Here is an 18,332-nt window from a genome sequence, read left to right on the forward strand (position 1 = left end):
TATCCATCTCCATCTGCTGCAGCAGATATGGACAATAACATCACATTATGGAGAGTTACAACTTGGCCAGAGGAATAACCATAGTGAAGTCATGCGATTTTGATAATAGATTCATCGTTTCAGTTATTGGACTGGTGGTTTTTGTTGGTTGTTTTTTTGACATCTTATAGACTAAACAGTTAACAGAATTAGCGTGAAAATAATCAGGAGATTAATCGATGCTGAAAATAAACATTAGTTGCAGCCGTAAGTGTTGCTCGAAAAGATGTTAACACATGCCGACAGATCTTTATTTGCTAAATTAACACAGTGGTCGCAAAATAAGTCTTGGACTTAATTGTATTATCGTTGACGGACAATCAGGGATGTAAATGCTGCTTTTTATTCTCACGTTGTCAAGAAAAGTTAACCAAAATAGCCTTTGTGGCTGATTCAACACACAATTTATTAGCGTGCAGAGATGCTGTGCTTTTTGAGAAAAGCTTTTTTGGGTCAGACCTCTCCAGTTTTTGTTAGAAATGGTCGTAAGCACACAACACACAACACACATTACACACATTAATAATTTATTCATCCTAATCCAACCCTGTTTTCCAACTGAGCTGCATACCTCTGGCCACAACATTTCCAAAAACCAGTCGCCGTGTGTGTGCACTCACTGTGAATACCAGAAAGGAAAAAAAAGCGAGAAAAAAAGAGAAAAGGAACCGAATATTTTGACTTTCTTGGAGGTCACAATAAGAGGAGCAAGACTGGAATAGGCAAACGATAAGTGAGGGAAAGAGGAGTGAGTCACTCTCGCTATCTCCCCTGACAGCTGTTTCCATCTAACAAGCATGCAAGTATGCTCAATTCAAAGAGCTAGTAGTAGAGTGCATGGTGTCAATTGAAATGATACCTAACACAAGCCGGATGAGACAATTTTAGGGCTTCAAAGATAGTTCAAAAGCAGGACACAGGGAGTTATGAATTTTATGTGAACCTGCCTCTTACGCACACACACACACACACACACACACCATCCAAACATGTGAGAACACACATACACTGAGATGAAAAGAATTTTTATTTTGGCACTGAGACATGCCACCAGTCCCAAACGGTGTGTTGAGGATTAAACGCAGGATGGTGTTATTAGGGTAACAAACATTAGTAATTGAAACAGTGACCCCATAGACAGTGTTCCTGTTGAGCCTGTGCTTCTGTTATCGCTGTAGTTAAAAGATGCAGAAAATTCCTCGCATATGTTCCTGTTAGAAATTGCACATGGCGGAAAAAACATCCTCATAATCCCACAATGAGTGTTCCAGAGAGCTTAAAAAACCAACAAGCCACCAGATATTTCGCAACACAACTTAGAGGCTCTCGACTTTGCTGCTTTTTCATGCAGACGTGTACTTAAACTGGCATCATCAAAATCATTATTAAGTTCATACTTCTGCAGTTTCCTTGTTTACATAAGAAACAAAGAATAACTTTGGTTCGCCTCCTGCTGAGAACCCATCACAATTATTTTCCTATAAACAAGCAAAGCGAGTAAAAACCAATTAATTTCCCACACACAGTTCAAACTTGCCAGTAGAATGTTGTTAATATCTGGCAATAAATGTGTTTGTTTACATTCTCCAAGTAGCTCATGCAGTTTTGGTTGCACACAGCATGAACGTTGGCCCCTGTTAGCCACTGCACAGTCGACTCAAAGTGGCAATTTGAGTCTCGGGCAGGCCACTGTGGCTGCAGTGATTGAAATGAGGTGCGCGTGGAGTGAAAGAGGAAGACGCTGAGGTGGGGCGAGGAAGAGGCTTTCTCAAGCCTGCTCCAGTTTGAAAGGTGAAGCAGCTAAATAAAGCTAAGATTAGGACTCCACTCACTGTGTGTATTTGTGTGTGCGCGTGTGTGTGCACTCCAGCACGGGACCCTCTGCCACTGTGATGGAAGTAGGCCAGAACAGCAGAAAGAAGCAGGAGGAGGAGGGAAACGGGAGGAGATGAACATAATAAAGAGTTGGAGAAAAAAAGAATGAAAGTGAGACAAACGGTTTCAAATCATGAGTTTTCCTTATCTCAGTTTAATGTGTGCCTGATTGTCATATGTTGGTCCATGTGCAGTTACCATGCACAGTTGCTCTGACAGTGCCAGATATGGGCCTTTCCAATGACCTAGCAATGGTCACAAAGTCAACGCCAGCCAGCGGTGTGATTGCGCCTGTGTCTTGTCTATTCAAAAGCCACGGCCTCTGCTCTTAGCTCCCAGTGATTACAGCTCAGCAGCCGAGCTTGACAACACACAGGCAGAGTGTAATCAAGTCAGAGAGAGGGAGGTGTAATCAGCATTTCCCCTCCAATCAGCCCCAAAATCACTGTCTCTAATCTGCAGCCAGCCATTGATGGGTTTGATTGATAGGATGGATTTGTTATCTGGCTGTGGGGGTCTGCAGGGAGCAGAACAACAAGCAAGAGCAAGAGACACAGTCAGCTTATCAGCTATCGCTACATTTGTTACCGCTCCCCTCGTCGTTGAGCGAGCCGAGCTTTTTCCTCACAGGCTACAACTGCAGCTCGCCTCTCATTTATCATACAGAAGAATTAAATGTGGACACTTCAAAGTACTTCCACACACAAGGGTCCCCGGGGGCATGTGTTTTCTCCCTGTTTAAAATGGAAAGGGCCAATCCATCACTGGTTGTTTGTGACGGAAACAGAAACCGCAGAGAGTATTTGTGTGTGTGCGTGTGTGTGTGTGTATGAGCGTGCAAGCGTGCATGTGTTGATGCATGCATTAATTACTCGCATAGATATGTGTGTGTGTCTGTGTCTGTATGTGTGTGTGATTTGTACATGTCAGATGCACAGTCAAGATAAGGGCACAGAGTAATGCTTTTTCAGCAAGCAAACACCATGACTGGAACATCGACTGCCTGCACACTTTTGATAAATCTTGCTGCTCTGCCTCACACTGTACTGAAAAAATCCTCCCAAATGTTCAAACAAATATGCTCATTCTCAATGAGCATGTGATGAATGAGCTCCATTGATTTTGTGCGTGACGCTAAAACAATAGAGACCAAGACAAATGCTCGGTCTGTTTAAGATAACAAGGCTGCTCCACCACGCTGTGTGACAGTCTCTATAGTGCGTGGATCGGCAAAATGAAGCAAACAAAGACGAGATATAATTCAGCAGATACAATTATATTGCACATTTGTGGCCATTAACATGCAAAAACAATTAGTCGGCAGTTTATTTTCAATGTGACCTTGTCTCTTTCTCGTCTCTCCAAGTTGACTATCTGTCTCTTACACAGAAAATTGAATAGGGGATGATTAATTAAAGGTCCAGTTTGTAGGATTTTAGTGGCTCTGTGCAGTGCACTAACGACTGCATGTTTTGTGTTGGCAGAGGCTGTCTATCACCACTCACTATTTATGTACTGTGATGTATAAAAGCCTGAATTAGGCAGAACAGATGTAAGAACACAAAATGCTAAGTTATTTTGTGTTTCACATGTGTCGGGGAATCTGCTTCAAAAAAAAATCATGTAATATGATCGAAATCCCCCATCGAGCTGCTAAAAGGACCTTGAGTTGAGATTATTTTGTCAACTTCTGTCTGAAAGGCCAAGAATGATCCTTGAAGCCAAAACTGACTCCTGAACGTGTTTAAAATTCATTCATTTGCAATTCCACGACAACTGGGCAAACTCCATCTGCTGAAGAAAATAGAGAACGGCTACTAATTGGACCTTGAGGTGAAAGTGTTTGTCCAACAAAATATTTTTTGCATCACATGGTGCCTGCTTAAATCAAGGATCCCAATTCTGCTGAGGCAACTTGACCAACTGTGGCTACCATCCAGACTTTCAGTGCCAGAAACACCATAGGTGACAACCGCCACGGCTAACGGAAAATAAATCGCAAGGAGACCGTTTACAATATTTTAAATTCAACAAGTGAACCCTGACTCTGAGCTTGTGTGTCAAGTGTGCAGAGCCAGTAATGCCCACCCTGAGCTGGGGAGAAGCACAAGGAATCAGCAGCATCAGTAGCAGAAGGCAGTGTGCTTTTAGGGCCAAGCAGCACCAGCAGCAGCAGCAGCAGCAGCAGAGGAAGAGAGTGTCTGTCAAGGCTCTGTCCAGCTCCTAATGGGATGTTCTTGTTGTTGCCAGCGGATAACTCTCATCCTGTGTTCTGGACTACAGATCAAAGAGGGCCTGGACTCCACAGAGCTACCACGGCTGCATGGGTGGAGAGGACGTAGGCAGAGAGTGGAGTAGGAAGGGTAAGTAAAGGGTAAAATAAGGAAGCATGGAAGTAAACAGGTAAGAAATCAAACAAAAAAGAGAGGGCAAATGAAGAAAAGCCTTGCTTTGCAGTGAGCACTTATCTGTTCACCCTCACAGGCAGATTAGAGCTCATTCTTCTATCTTCTGCTTCTATTTAGGTGAGGCAAAAGAAAGGTGAAAAGAGGGGTGCAAAAAAGGTTGCTCCACGTTGCTCCAGAGGGATCTCACAGACAAGGCAGATGCGTGGTGTGACTCTTGGATGCGTGTTGGGTCAATAAATGGTGAAGTGGTGAACAGAGGCATCTTCGCATCTGATGATGACACGGTCGAATGTAAGCCATCTCTGCTAAGGGTCAGTACTGATGGCAGGGCAAAGCTTTCTGTCAGGTGATGCGGAATCGACCTTTTGAGTTATGAGTGGCAGCCAGCTGTGCAGCACCTTGATAGTCCAAGGATAAGAAAAGTGTTTGGTGTGATGAGTATCTAAAAGCAAAGGTTAGGGCCGGCCAACCCCCGCCCCCCAAAAAAAGCTTTAAGCACACAGTTGCGCAGCCATTCACGCGCTAACACACACACACACACACACACACACAGCTCCATCATCCACCTGCAGGGAGAAAGATGTCTTTCCTCAGCGCTGATGATAGCATCTTCGGTCCCATGGTTCAACACTTTGACTCGAGGCCTTTGACAAAAGGACTGAATCTAAAGGAGAGGATTGTTCCAGGGAAACTGACTAATGTGCTCTACACGCAGGGCCTTATGAGTGGGATGAAAGCTAGCTTTTGAAATGTCACGGGAAATGTAGTGCTGCATGAGTCTGAGCACACACTCACGCACAGAACTGCTGCTACTACTACTGCAGAATTCATATTTGAGTATGGTCTGACCATGATCTTTTGTTAATCAGATGAATAACTGAATGCAAAGTGATGCATAGCTCGACTGAAACTTGAAACTTGTCTTATTTTCAACCTGTCTTCCAAACTGCATTGAAAAATTTACCAGGATTGAGGTGTGGGGATCAAATACTGAAAGATCAATGTTGCCTCTGATGCAATGCAACATTTGTCACAGGTCAAGTAACTGGCAACAATCCAAATACAGACAGAACACAGCTGGAAGAGTAAAATGCAGTGTTCAACATCCAAAAGCAGGCACATGGTGGGCAGCTGATGAATAAAGATGGCAGAAGGTGGACAGCAAAGAAAGGTCAAAGGTACCCTCAACAAAGTGACTTCCTCTTCTGCCTCCTTACATAACGCACGGATCATCAGATAACAATCATAGATATAAATACAAAAAGAATAGAGAAGCAAGTGGAAAACAAAACACATGTTTTAGAAAAAAAAACAGCTTATTCTACTTTCTTCTCCTGTGCGATGTTGATGTGTCTACAGCGCCCACCACAGCAAAAAAAGGGCGGCTTGTTTAACAGTTGTTGCAGACGGTGTGTACACACCTGCAGAGAAGATGGAGCACAGGTCTACAATGGGAGCGTCCTGCGAGCTAAAAGGTGAACTCCCTAAAGTGTGTTTACAGGTCTCGGGGAGTTCTACTACATCCATGAAAAAGATACATATAGCCTTTTGTGGGAAGGGGAAGTTGCGATGTAATATGATTAATTGCCCCCAGTGATGTCACTCAGTTGCATTGTGGTTAATGAAGGCACCAGGTTAAAAAGGTGATATGCTGTATCGTTTTGTTTTATTTATGTTTTTAAACTGTCCATAATGAGTCCAACTGCAGACTTATCCTTTAGGAGTCAGTGAAACGATTTGTTTCAGCTTCCTTTGAAGGTTCTTTTTAACAGGTCCCCTCCAGACATATTTTTAAGCATGTTAAAATAATTAAAATAAATGAATATTTTGTTTAACACGGTTTTCCCACATAAAAAACTGAAAAGCAGTTGGACGCACATCTACTCTTTCTCCTTCATCAAGAGATTCAGGATCTATGAATCACTGGCCTTATGGGAGGACAAACAAGTGTGCTGAAAAACAAGTATTTGGAACTATGACTGATACCGAGCAGAGCAAGAAAGTCATATAAATAGGCACTCTGGATGGGATGAAAATCAGTGTGTGCAGTATTCAAATTACCCAACCTTCTCTGGAGCAATAAATCCCATCCAAATGAGGCTTAAGATACAGTTTTGGGGCTGTCAGCTGCTGCCATCGGGCTCGCACAGGCCGAGTTTGAGATCAGACTCGGATGAGTGTTTGAACTAATGCTGGGCATCACTGAAGTGTTTCATTTAATGAGAACTTAAAGCAAACTGTTGCTATAGTACCCAAAGTGGTGACCCTGCACTTTGCAGTGGCAAAATTGAGTGAACTAACATAATTTTGCAATCCGAGGGAGATCTTTTTGATTCATTAGTCATCTAACCCCTCAGTAATGTAAAAAAAAAAGAACTAACCACTCATCATCAACCACTCTGTCACTTAAAACGTATCCAAAAAAGTTTCTTTGTACTTTTTCAGGGGTGCATTTTCACACAAATACAAACATACACACACACAACTGCAGTGTGTGGAGATTATTAAATAACCCCATTTCCTATTCGAATGGCAAAATGGATAAACACATTTTCCAGTCTGAATCCACCTGCTTGAAGAGTGTGGAGTCACGGATCCATTGAAGCAGGTGGTGGGTGGCATTACATTGGATGGAGAGCATATACAAAGATATATGTACTTGGGAGGACAAAAGCTTTTCTTCCATTTAATGTTGTTTGTCTGGACGTAAGAAAAATAGCTTGAGCCCCGAAGATGGTGCACAGGGATTATGCTTGTTCATGCTTGTGTGTGTGCCAGAGGACGCACACACACCCACAAATCTACTCCCCGTTCGGAGGAAGGAGAGAGTGAGGGGAGCAGAAACAGTGCAGTGGAGCAGATGTAATTACAAAAGGCAATACAAGCCGTGTATCTCCAAGTCTCTCTGACCCACATTGAGGAAGTAAGTCAGAGCTTATCACGGTGCCACAGAATGGGGAAATCTTCCAGCAGAGGTGGCAAGTGTCCGCCTTTCTCTTTTTCAGATGTGAAACATTGGGAAGATGATGGTGTTGCTGGTGGAGGTGGTGGTGGTCTGGCTCCAAGTCAGGAGGACAGCAAATGAGGAAACAGTCCTTTCTTCCAAAGACTGAAGCAGATAACCAGCATTAGTCCAGTCGTCACCTCATGCACATACAGGGAGCTTAGTTAAGACGATACAGAAGGGGTGACTAGATATGGCTGGTGGTAGGACAGCAAATGTGCAGTATATTAAATATTGCTTATATGACTTCCAATCATATTGCAAAAAAAACATAAACATGCACCAACAAGAAAGCAGTTATTGCTGCTCTTGTTTGCTGCTGCTGCTGTTGCTGTTTTGTTGCTGTCATTGGTGTGAAAGATGTGGGCAGATATTGTTTTTTAGGAAATCCTGTGGAGAGATTTGACAGGCATCTTTGTCAGATGACAAAGTGAACAGCTAGGAGATGAAGATGGGTATGCTTCTGACAGGTTTATTGCGAAAGCTCTAGGTAGGTGCTGCCTGCTTGGCCTTGATGCTGCCTGCTGCTGCAAATACATGCACACACACACACACACACACACACACACATACAGGTATATGCAAAAGACGCACGCGTGCACACGCACAAGGACACAGAAATACAAGATTACACTGCCTCTGATGTTTCCCACGGACGAGCGATGGAAAAGGAAAAGAGCAGTTATACTTTAGGATCAAAGGAAAAGAAAGACGCATATGAAATCTGTGTATTTTTGCAGCATTCTCAGATCTTATCTGAGTGAATATGCTGCTTGATGCATTCTACAGGCACTGGTCATGTCTCGCCTTGACTACTGTAACGGCCTCCTGGCAGGGCTGCCAGCATCCACGGTAAAACCTCTGCAAATGGTCCACATCTGGACTTCAACCAGCCAAAAACAGCCTGTGTCAGTCAGCTTTTCATTACATTTCACTGGCTCCCTTTTGCTACATTTCAAGTCACTAATGCTCGCCTACAGAGTGGCCACTAGAACAGCACCTACTCACTCCGATCTGCAAATGAACAATGGCCAGTCCAATCTTCACCATGAGGCAGGAAATCTCAATTTAAACTCTTCTGGTATTGTCTCTTTCTGTCTTTAAAAATCACTTGAGCACAACCACTTCAAAGAGTACTTACTAACATGATATGCTGCTTCTCTAGCGATTTCTCATAAAAATGTACCTGCAGGCTCGTTGCACTTGTGTCAGGTGGAACTGAGTATTGTGGCACTTATTCATAAAGGTCTACTGTGGCTTGGATTGTGCCTCATGTGCACGTCACTTTGGACAAAAACATCAGAGGCTGAATTAATAAATGTAAATGTGATGTCCAATGTGTGGCCACCTCACAACCAATACTCTCCTTTATTTTTACTCTTTTTTTTAGCTAATGAGAGAGATTTTCTAATGATTTAATCAATTCTTATTCTAACTCAGCTCATTATTCTACTTATTGAATTTTTGGATCTGATTCTTTGTATATTATTTTGCCACAAATGAAACTAAAATGAACTGGACGTACTGCCATTGACTGCAGTAATACAGTGCATAACAAAGCAACAAAAATTCAAGTAATCTCTTTCTTGCCGTGCACAAGTTGAATCTTGCTGTCTCACATTTATTTTTAATAAATTTGGGGGGTCAAGAACTAGAGGGGAAATCTAAAGGAGCAGTAAATGCTTTGTCTTTTGTGTGTGACTGTGTTTTGAGGCCCATACGAGTCATACAGTTGTAGATACTCATGCGTAAGAGACAGTGTAAACTGAAGTTCAACAGGTCCCAGATTCATTTTCAGCTGACTCAGAACCTCTTTTAAAAATAGGACTAACCAATACCAAAACAAGACAACAACATCCTCACAGTGCATTTTGCCTCCAGGATGCAGTCCCCATTACCTCTGCTGATTCACTGGAGGTAATCACCAATATAGCTCTCTGGAGAAATCGGAGGGATAAGGAAAGAGGGGGAAAGTCAGTTAAACAGAAAGAATGAGGATACATGGAGGGGCCTTTGAATGAAATATGGCTTATATTATTTCTTTCTGCTTTCCAGACAGGGCCGTCTGTCATAGCCAGGAAGGGGCCAGAGAAAGTGGGCTAAGTGGCCAGGCCATTTCTTGTGCCTTTCCAAGTGGCTGAATAGATATTAGGATTTTACAGGCTATTACACATGATAATTGCACAGCATATTGAATTTCGGGCAATTTTCTCACACCGACTGCCTTTTTCTGGCTCCCTCTTTTCTATAAATAAACATTTTACAGTATGTAAAGTATCCATCATATATGGGCTGTGATTTAAAGGTTGTTTATGACACACAATCAGTATCCATGGCATTCATGTAAATTCAATAACAGCATTCACCCGGCTTTAGCTCTTTAGATATTCATCTAAGCCAATTAAGCGGGAGGCGTGTTGGGGATGGGGCATAATCCTTACTTGAATGTTAGAGTGCACATTCAAGAGCAATGTCAGAGGAGGACCCAGTCCACTCTAAAATAGCTGCATGGCTTGCCCGCAATTTATTCACCTATATGTTTCAACAACAAAATAAATAAACAACAGAACATAACATAAAACAAACAGCTTCTGCTAGGGTTTGTCACAGACACAACAAAAGGAGAAGCTGTTGCAAAATGTAGAACAGATTATTAAGATTTAACAGTTCTAACCACATTCACAAGAGATTTTCGTGTGCTTGACATATTTTTTGCTCCGCAGTAACATTACACAACAACAAAAAAAATGTTACTACAAGAACTAATCTAATCTAACCAATTTCTGCAAAACAAAACAAAACAAAACAAAACAAAAACAGAACAAGAACGAATGTTCAACACAGGTGCTAATATCAAAATAAGGTATCCTCTTTAAAGCAGTTACAAAGATTTTTTCATTTTAGTTGATTCTGGCAACCCACCGTCTTGTGTCTGAATATCTTGATCTGGCTAGTGCGTGCTTTTGTTTTGAAAGTGAGTGACAGAAAAAGAAACGTTTTCTTATTTATTTTATTTTTTTATGGACAGCTGTTTGCAGAACGCATAGTGACGAGGTAATATATCTATTTGTGGCTATGAACGATTAATAACTTTAATATGACAATGGCAAAACAAAGTAAACTCTGTAGCTTTTTGCCTCAGGCTGCCATTAACAGTTTTAATCCATCTTATCTGACCTGGTGACAGGCGTTATGAATAGCTATAACAGCCATGTAAAATAGCCAATCTTTTGCTGATGGTCTTGTTTGCTTATGTCGGCCACATAGAGATTGTTTCATAATCAGTAAAAGCGCAGTACATTTAAATATAGAAAGGTTTTATGATGAAGCCTGTACTACACAAAAACTCTAATTAAAACAGGGTAGATGTAGCGCCATCAATATAGTGGCCCCAGTGACTCAGCTTTAAACAAAATGAAACAGGAAACACTGCCACGTTACGGGTCAAACTATTTAAAGTTTTGCAGGACCTTTTTTTGTTTTTCTTTTTTAAATGTAGCAATTAACAAACACACAGACTAGCACATGCACAGATAGGCTTTTACATACTCCAACACTAACAGAGAGGCTCAGGTCTGTCCGAGTCAAAGTTCAAGTGTGACATGTTTGAGTGTTCGAGCAGCATCACAGAGTGCATCCGTTCTGCCCACTTTCTCAGCTTAGCCGTGATAAAAAGGCAGAGAGAGAAGACAGATTATGAAATGCTGATGGAGTACCCTCAGCACTACCATTCATCAACATAATTAACCATAATCAGCACCATCCGCAGAGAGAGAGGTGGATGATGGAGGAAAAAAACAAAACACTGTCAGTAAAAATGTACTGAAGGTGGCAGAGCTACAGAAAACATTTAAGGGCTTATAGTAAAAAAAGTCCATCAAACAATGATGGTTGAAAATGTGTCTTTGTAACTGGAGGACATTGCTGTGATGGGATACAGTGAAATACCAACCATCACTGAATCCACTGAAGATTATACACACTGGTCAATCACTTATCAGTGCACTATATTGCTGTCACAAGAATATGTTCTAACCCAGACATGAAAATAAAGTGTGTGCAGTGCCTCTCCCGATTACACCACTTAATGAGACTCATACCAACGCCTCACTGCTGTAGCTACACAAACACAGTGAAGGGCTTGTCAAGTCTTGGCTCCATCAAGTGTCTGTATCTTGTCTTGCATAATTTTAATGACTGTTCATCGAGGTCAGCAGACATGCTGACAGATCGTCTGAAATACCCAGTCAGCTCATGCCCATGTCTCCAGCCAAGTTCCCATTACACATGCTGATCTGTTCGTCTTCATTCATTATTAACAGCCATATGCAGCCGGGGCCATGTAGGCCACTTTATGGAGGTTTAAAAATTTAAATACTTCAAAATTCCTGGGTAATTTGGACCATGACCTGACAGCAAAAAAGGTACCTCACTGCACACAATCTCAGAGAGAGTTACAGCTAATATCGCAAGGTTCGCACTGAGGCTCGCAATCTGTGCAACAGTCACTTATTACCATCCAACAATTAAATGTATTGTACCAGGATAAAATGGTTACCAAGAATAAAGAAACAGAAGCTGCGTATAGGGCTGGTGGTTGTTCACAGGAAAATGTAATTATTAAAAAATGTCTCTGACAGTTTCTAGGCGCTCTGTTATGTAAAGATGTTTAATAATCTTTAATTCAACTATGTTACAGTTTGATACAGAAATCATGAATAAAAATTAACCCAGATATTCAGTGCTGTGTAGAGGGAGCTAATATTTATATTCCAACTATATTTTCTTATATAAAAAAATATTAAAATCCAGTACCCCTGTGTTAGTACTGCTGCATTTTTACTGGGGTTTTTTTTTTTGTTTGCTTTTATAAATTGTCTTCCTAAAAGGTCGTGAAGTAAGTAAGCCCAACCGTGCACCTTTTAATTATCTCTCCGTATGTATGGAGCAGTTTGAGTGCTGCGTGTTTCACAAGCGAGTCTGCCAGAAGCCAATCCCCTATGACCCTGACCTTTTCGGGAACTAATAGAATTACAGCACACTGAATGCCAATTAAATAAACACATAAATGGAAAACAAAACAGGCAGCAAGAGCACAGGAGTGTAATTGCCATAAAACCCCTTAAGGTAAACACATGTTCCCGCAGTAGGCAGCCTCAGCGAGATATAGGGTGATGAGGAAAGGGAGGAGGTGTCTGCGTGTGTGTGTGCGTATGTGTTTGTATGTGCACTGAGGTAAAAGAGAAGAAAAAAGCCGGGAGGAGGGAGGCGAACGGGCGAGGCAGGCTAGCCTGTGAATGTGTTGTTAATTTAGCCCTGTTTTAATTAGCTCTTCTGCCAGAGCACGGCAAAGCAGAGGGAGCTAGCGGGGAGCCCCGAAGATCTGGGCAGACTGGCAGGCTGAAAGAGGCCACCAGATTGGCATGCCTAACTACTGCCCGTCTCAGACCAGCAGCTGGGCACACACATCACCCACCGCTGTTCAAACTGCCCAAAGGTAAAAAATTAATTCTGCAACTGGCCCGACAATAACAACGCACACATGCTCGCTCACTCATGCTACTTTATTAAGTTCTAGGTTTTTTTTTTTTTGTTTTATATTATTTTTATTCCTCCTGTGCCCTTAGTCTAGCTTTAATTAAATCATGGTTTGCTCTTTGTTCTCGCTACTTAACAATGCAAAGACAAAATTTGACAGTTGCTTATGATAATGCTCCTGACTCTCACTCTCTAAGGGACAGTCTCTGTTTACAGAGTTCACACTTGAGCTACGTTGAAAGCCGGGTGGGTGTCTGCTCTGTGTATAGCTGATATTTAAAGAGTTTTACTTTTTTATGAGTTTCAGTCCTATAAGACACACACACATAAAAAAAAAGGAAAGGAATGGAGACAATCCCCTTCTGAGCAGCAAACAGTGCGTGCCCTGACGGAATGAGCAAATATGAGCCTAACTGCCTTAGTTTACTGAGAGGATTTATGACTTGGGGTCTTATTATCTGCAGGTCGGATTACTGCCATACGCTCCCCTCCGAAATGAAGAGGTTCCACGCCACATAAAGCCCAAAGTGTTGTCAGAGCTGAGCCACACTCCCTGCACTTTCAGCACAGATTTTAAGGATGGCTACACTGTGCCACTTCTTCGGCTGATAATGATGAGTTCGTCACCCTAAGCCTGATAGACCCACTCACCGCTTCTCTTGTTTGCCTTAGCACTTGATGCATCAGGGCAATCAAAAGGTCAAGAGGACGTGGGCATTTTTCCTCTGTGACACCAACCTGATGAGCCCTCCACTCGAAATGGATAGTAATTGGTTGGCGAGCACCCCAGTAATGTGGCAAGGCTCTCCAGTGAAGATAGATTAAGCTACCTGCAGATGGAGATAGGGCAGGGCCTGGGGACCGGAGGGAAAGAGGGTCTCCTACTTGACTTTGAAGAAAGAGAGAGAAGATGGAGAGCTTGAGATGAAGGCGGCTGATTAACATATTGTGCAGTACAGAGAGCCACTATCTAGCAGTCAGACACTGTCTGGGGAAATATGCAGCGGCCGCCACAGTTAATGGGAGGCAGCATGTTTATTGTCCTGTTAATTAGCAGGGATGTGGTTAGGGCTGTAAAGATACGTAGTGTGTGAATTCAGGGAGGATGCAGGAACAAGTCAACAAAGGGCCGTAACAGCACACAAGCTTCTCTACTCAAAGCAAAGATGACAATTATTGTTGGTCAACCCCCTTAACAACTCTCCAGTGAGCGGTTAGAAATTTTCCCTGCACTGCGGCTGAGTAATTGCAAGGTTTGAGCCACATTTCCTGAAGCCTTAGGATAGGTAACTGACTTGTCTGCCAGTTGAGCTGTTTGATCTGCTAACTTTGATCATACAGAATGTAGAGTTGGGCAGTCCAATTTGACCACATACCACAGTGTGAAGAAAGGCCCACAGTATGATTTTCTATACTGGTTTCTCTTTGCTCCTTTGCAGTCTTATACCACACCCACTTCATCATAGAAATGATTTAATACGCTTCTGGTGCATCCCAGGTGGTCTAAGCAGACAATGCTCTCTGTATCTTTGTCAGTGTTGACATCACACAAAACACGTATATGCAGTAAAAATAGATAATAAATACACCCCTCTTGCCTTTTGGTATTTTTTTCTGGTATGTCACATTCAGCGTCACAATAAGCAAGAAAACACTTTTACTGAACTTTTACATTAATCCCTCATTTAAAGTCATTGCCAACTAAACGATGTTTGAGCACTGCTTGAATAGAGACGAATGGAAAACCATTTAAAATTAGCAAAAATGTGCTTGTCCACCCAGGTGTCATCTTTCGAAAAAAAAACCTTGACCTCTACAAAGTCATTTGACCTGGGACTTCATGAAGATTGTATTCTTCCCACTGACAACAAAAGCGAGATGTTAGTGGGATTGAGAGGGTTTTCATTTCCAGTGTGAAAGGGGTTTAAAACAATGGAGAGCTACTGCACTCAGAGCCCATTTCAAGTCCCCTTTTTTCCCATGCGGACATGGAGACAAACAGGAACAACCCCCGAATCCACCTTTTGGTATCATATCCAATCACTAGAGGAAAAGAGGGGTTCTGAAGCGATGCCTTTGGGCTAGAAAACCCCCATAGTCATTTCCATAATTCATACTTCAGCCAGCTTTCGGTAATGTCGGACACCAAAATAGAAATAATGGACTTTACTGGTCTTTTTTTTTCATTCATAACCTCCTGCGTAGAACCTGCAGACAACCCACGCGCACACACACAGACACACATATACATGCTACTCCGGCCCAGAGCAGCCCTATCAGAAGACAGTGCTAGCTCCAGGCCTCTAATTGGCCCCATTCCTCCTCCTCTTGTCTCTCTCTTTGTGCTCATGAAAGCAAAGGCTATTCTGTTTAATACATGTTTCTGAAAAGGGTGGACATACTGTAGCCTGCACTTATCCAAATACAATAAAACTCCCCAAACGAAACCGAAGAGAAAAGACAAGGCCGGTGTCTTGAAAAGTGAGTGTGCGTTCGTGTGAGAGAGGCTGACAGAATGGGGATGAGATGGAGGGCAGAGGCAGGCAGCAAGGGTGTGCTGCAAACTGTGAGGCATGAAGGACGCACATTGAAAGATCTGTCGCGGGCGCCTCACGGACACACACAGAGGGCTGTGAGGGCCGCAGAAAGAACAGAGGCCCTTCAAAGCTGATTGTGGCATGCATCACTTACTGCCAGAGCCTCCCACCCACTGTCCTGGCCAGCCAATCAATGGGCCTATTGTTGTGATGTATGTGACCAGAGGTTTATGGGTGTCCGTGTGCTGCAGTGTCTGGCTACTGTAGCTCTGAATCTGTTACTGTTGATTATAAAAGACTGTTGCCGCACACACTCGCTCTGCCTCTCTCTCTCTGTCTCGCTCTCCCTCTCTCCCTTTACTCTGCTATCTACTGCAGAGCCAATTTGCTAATGGATGCAGCAACCTTGTGATTTATTGTTGTCAAAGATACGCTTCAAGTAAAACGTACTAAATGATTTAAGTTTGCAGGCAAAATTTACATTTGAAAGCCGGCCCACTCTGGAGAGCGACTCACATCAAATATGCAAAGTTGATTATGTGGAGCATCTATTTAGTGGTTCTAAATCATTGTTCTAGCCCTCTCAGTGATATTAAACCCAGTGTGGACTGTCTGTGGTCTGTATCTATTCTTGGATTCAGTTGCTGCAGATGGAAATTAAAAGACCTAAGAGGAAGACAGTACTGCAACAACACCCGAAGTCTCCTCCACTGTCTGGCAAGTTCAGAGTATTAAATCTGCCTAAAGGTTAAGGTAGTTTCACTGAATAGTACTGGAAATTTCCTCTTGACTCAAAGTACAGTGGGCTGTATGCTGAAAGCGGAACAGACGGGGTTGAATGTACCAGCTTGTACTCAATGCTATTTTTTCATCTCAGTATTCAGTGTACACACCAGGAGAACAGGTCAGTTATATCTCCAATCACTTGTACAGGCATGCCAGATCTATAACCCCCTCTATCTCTCTGGCCCTTTTTAACCCATGTCAGTGCAGAGTTATTACAGAGACAGACCCGTAGGAATGTCTGAGAGCTCCCCAGGGTGTCTGGCTGCTGTTGGAACCAGCTGTGGCTCCAAGAGCAAAGTGACCCTCTCCAAAAACCAACAGACAATCCATGGCTGCAGATGCACAATATTTCTCTTCCTGTCTGCCAACCATTTTCACACAGTCCTCTCCATCTATCGCCTTATCTTTTTCGCCTCTCTGCTTATTACCAACCATCTCTTCCTCCCTTTGGCAGCCCTTCACACATATATCATTTTTACACAAAACTTGCGTGCGTAAAAGTGGGTTTTTAAAATGTTGTTAAAGCAGCTAAAAATAGACAATTGACCCCTTTCTGTTTTTTGTTTTGTGCACTGGCGTGTCACATTTGACGTCACAAACACACCATGTAATAGGGAACAATAAAAGACAAAACAATTGTTCTCAAAATGTCTTAATCAATAACTTTCTGGAGACATTGTTATATGAGCTAATGATGGAAGTCACTAAGCAGTGGGCCATCTCGTTTCTTTCTAATCTCTGCTGAGATGTTCCGTACCAATATAGCATTCACATGGAGGTCAGTGGCAATATTATGGAGGTTACATTTTATGTTTTTTACTTCAATCTCTCTTCTAAAGGTCCAAATTGAAAGATAGTTGATTGTTGAGTCATATTCCCAACTCTTCAAATATTGATGCTTTGGGTTGGTAGGATGGGCCTGCCACCAATCCAAGGCGTCAGAAGTTGATGAGTTGGGAAACCTTTACACTCAACACCATCTGAACAACGTTAAAGCACTGCTTCAGCAGAGATGGATGGAAACTATTTATATGCCAACTTTCTTAACTTAAACTACTGCAGAGTAATTGCACCTGGGACTGAATGCCTGCAGTAACTTTTCCCTTTGAAGACAAAAGTCAGATGTTGGTGAGCTTTTTTGTCCCACTTGTTTGTGACCACTAAGTCACATCTCTCAGGAGGAGTGGACCACAACAGAAAGATGCTTTCACATGCAGGTAGTAAATGGACTACTAATGGACCCGTTTAAAGCACAAGGCCTGTTCCCCAAACAGGGAAGGGCAGGATGTTAAAGAATTACTGCAAAGCACAAGAAAAACACAAATAAAGGACAGATTAAATGACCTAAAATTAAATGAATTTAGTTTGATATCAAATTTCACAAACATGCAAATAACACTGCAGACAGGATCTGGCTCCAAATACTAAATTATGTGAGTAATACACACAAGGCAGTGCACAGTGTGTATTACCCTGAGGCACTGCCTTGGGGGTCCTCCCTCCTACCAGCTTGCTCTGGTGACACAGATAGACACCAACATACTCAATACATGATTCCATAACTGACTTAGACCTGATGCTTTCACCACAGGGAAAACACAGCAGTGCACCGGGGAGAGGTAATTTGCCCTCTGTGCCTCAGCACGGACCCAAGCACTTTTCAAATGTCATTAGTCATTAAAAACGATCTAATAGAGATCATATCAGCACTTGCGAATAAATCAGAGTACATTTGACACCGAGAGCCCATTTCCATTCTGCGCTGATGGATGTCAAGGATGCGATGCAGGCAACTTGAGGTGCTGCTTCACACTTGATTGAATCTGCTTATCTGTGAACACGAGAAAGCAAATATTGCTTTGGAGCAAATGCGACATGCAGTGAAAAATAAAGGAAGGACGAGAGCCAACTAAAGGGCTGACTTCAAGTATTTGCAGACTTGCTGGTTAAAGGCGAATGGAGCAATGGAAGTGACTCATGAATATACAACATTTAAAAAGCGAATCAAAACTGTGGAGTAAAAAAGCCCGAGCAAAGCAACACATTACATAGCTAATATGTCTTTGGCATTTAAATCCCTCCCCGCTCTGCTCTGCTGTGCCTCACTGGGGCTGGGCCTGCATGTGTGATCAAACAGAGATTGGA

General features: G+C 42.5%; 1 protein-coding gene across 3 annotated transcripts in view; it reads right to left on the bottom strand.

The window, feature by feature from the left end:
• Nucleotides 1-18,332, bottom strand: part of pacrg (PARK2 co-regulated) — a 130,384-nt gene that overhangs the window by 69,039 nt on the left and 43,013 nt on the right. For 2 of the 3 annotated variants that reach the window (XM_084381816.1, XM_084381817.1), the window contains one exon: nt 9,225-9,263. The exons of the other annotated variant lie outside the window; for it this stretch is intronic. In XM_084381816.1, coding sequence (XP_084237942.1) covers nt 9,225-9,263 — 39 coding nt within the window. The remainder of the gene's footprint in view (nt 1-9,224; nt 9,264-18,332) is intronic. 3 annotated transcript variants of the gene reach the window in all.

Source organism: Pagrus pagrus (genome assembly GCF_965226575.1).
Source record: "Pagrus pagrus genome assembly, chromosome: 18".
Lineage (NCBI taxonomy): Eukaryota > Metazoa > Chordata > Actinopteri > Spariformes > Sparidae > Pagrus > Pagrus pagrus.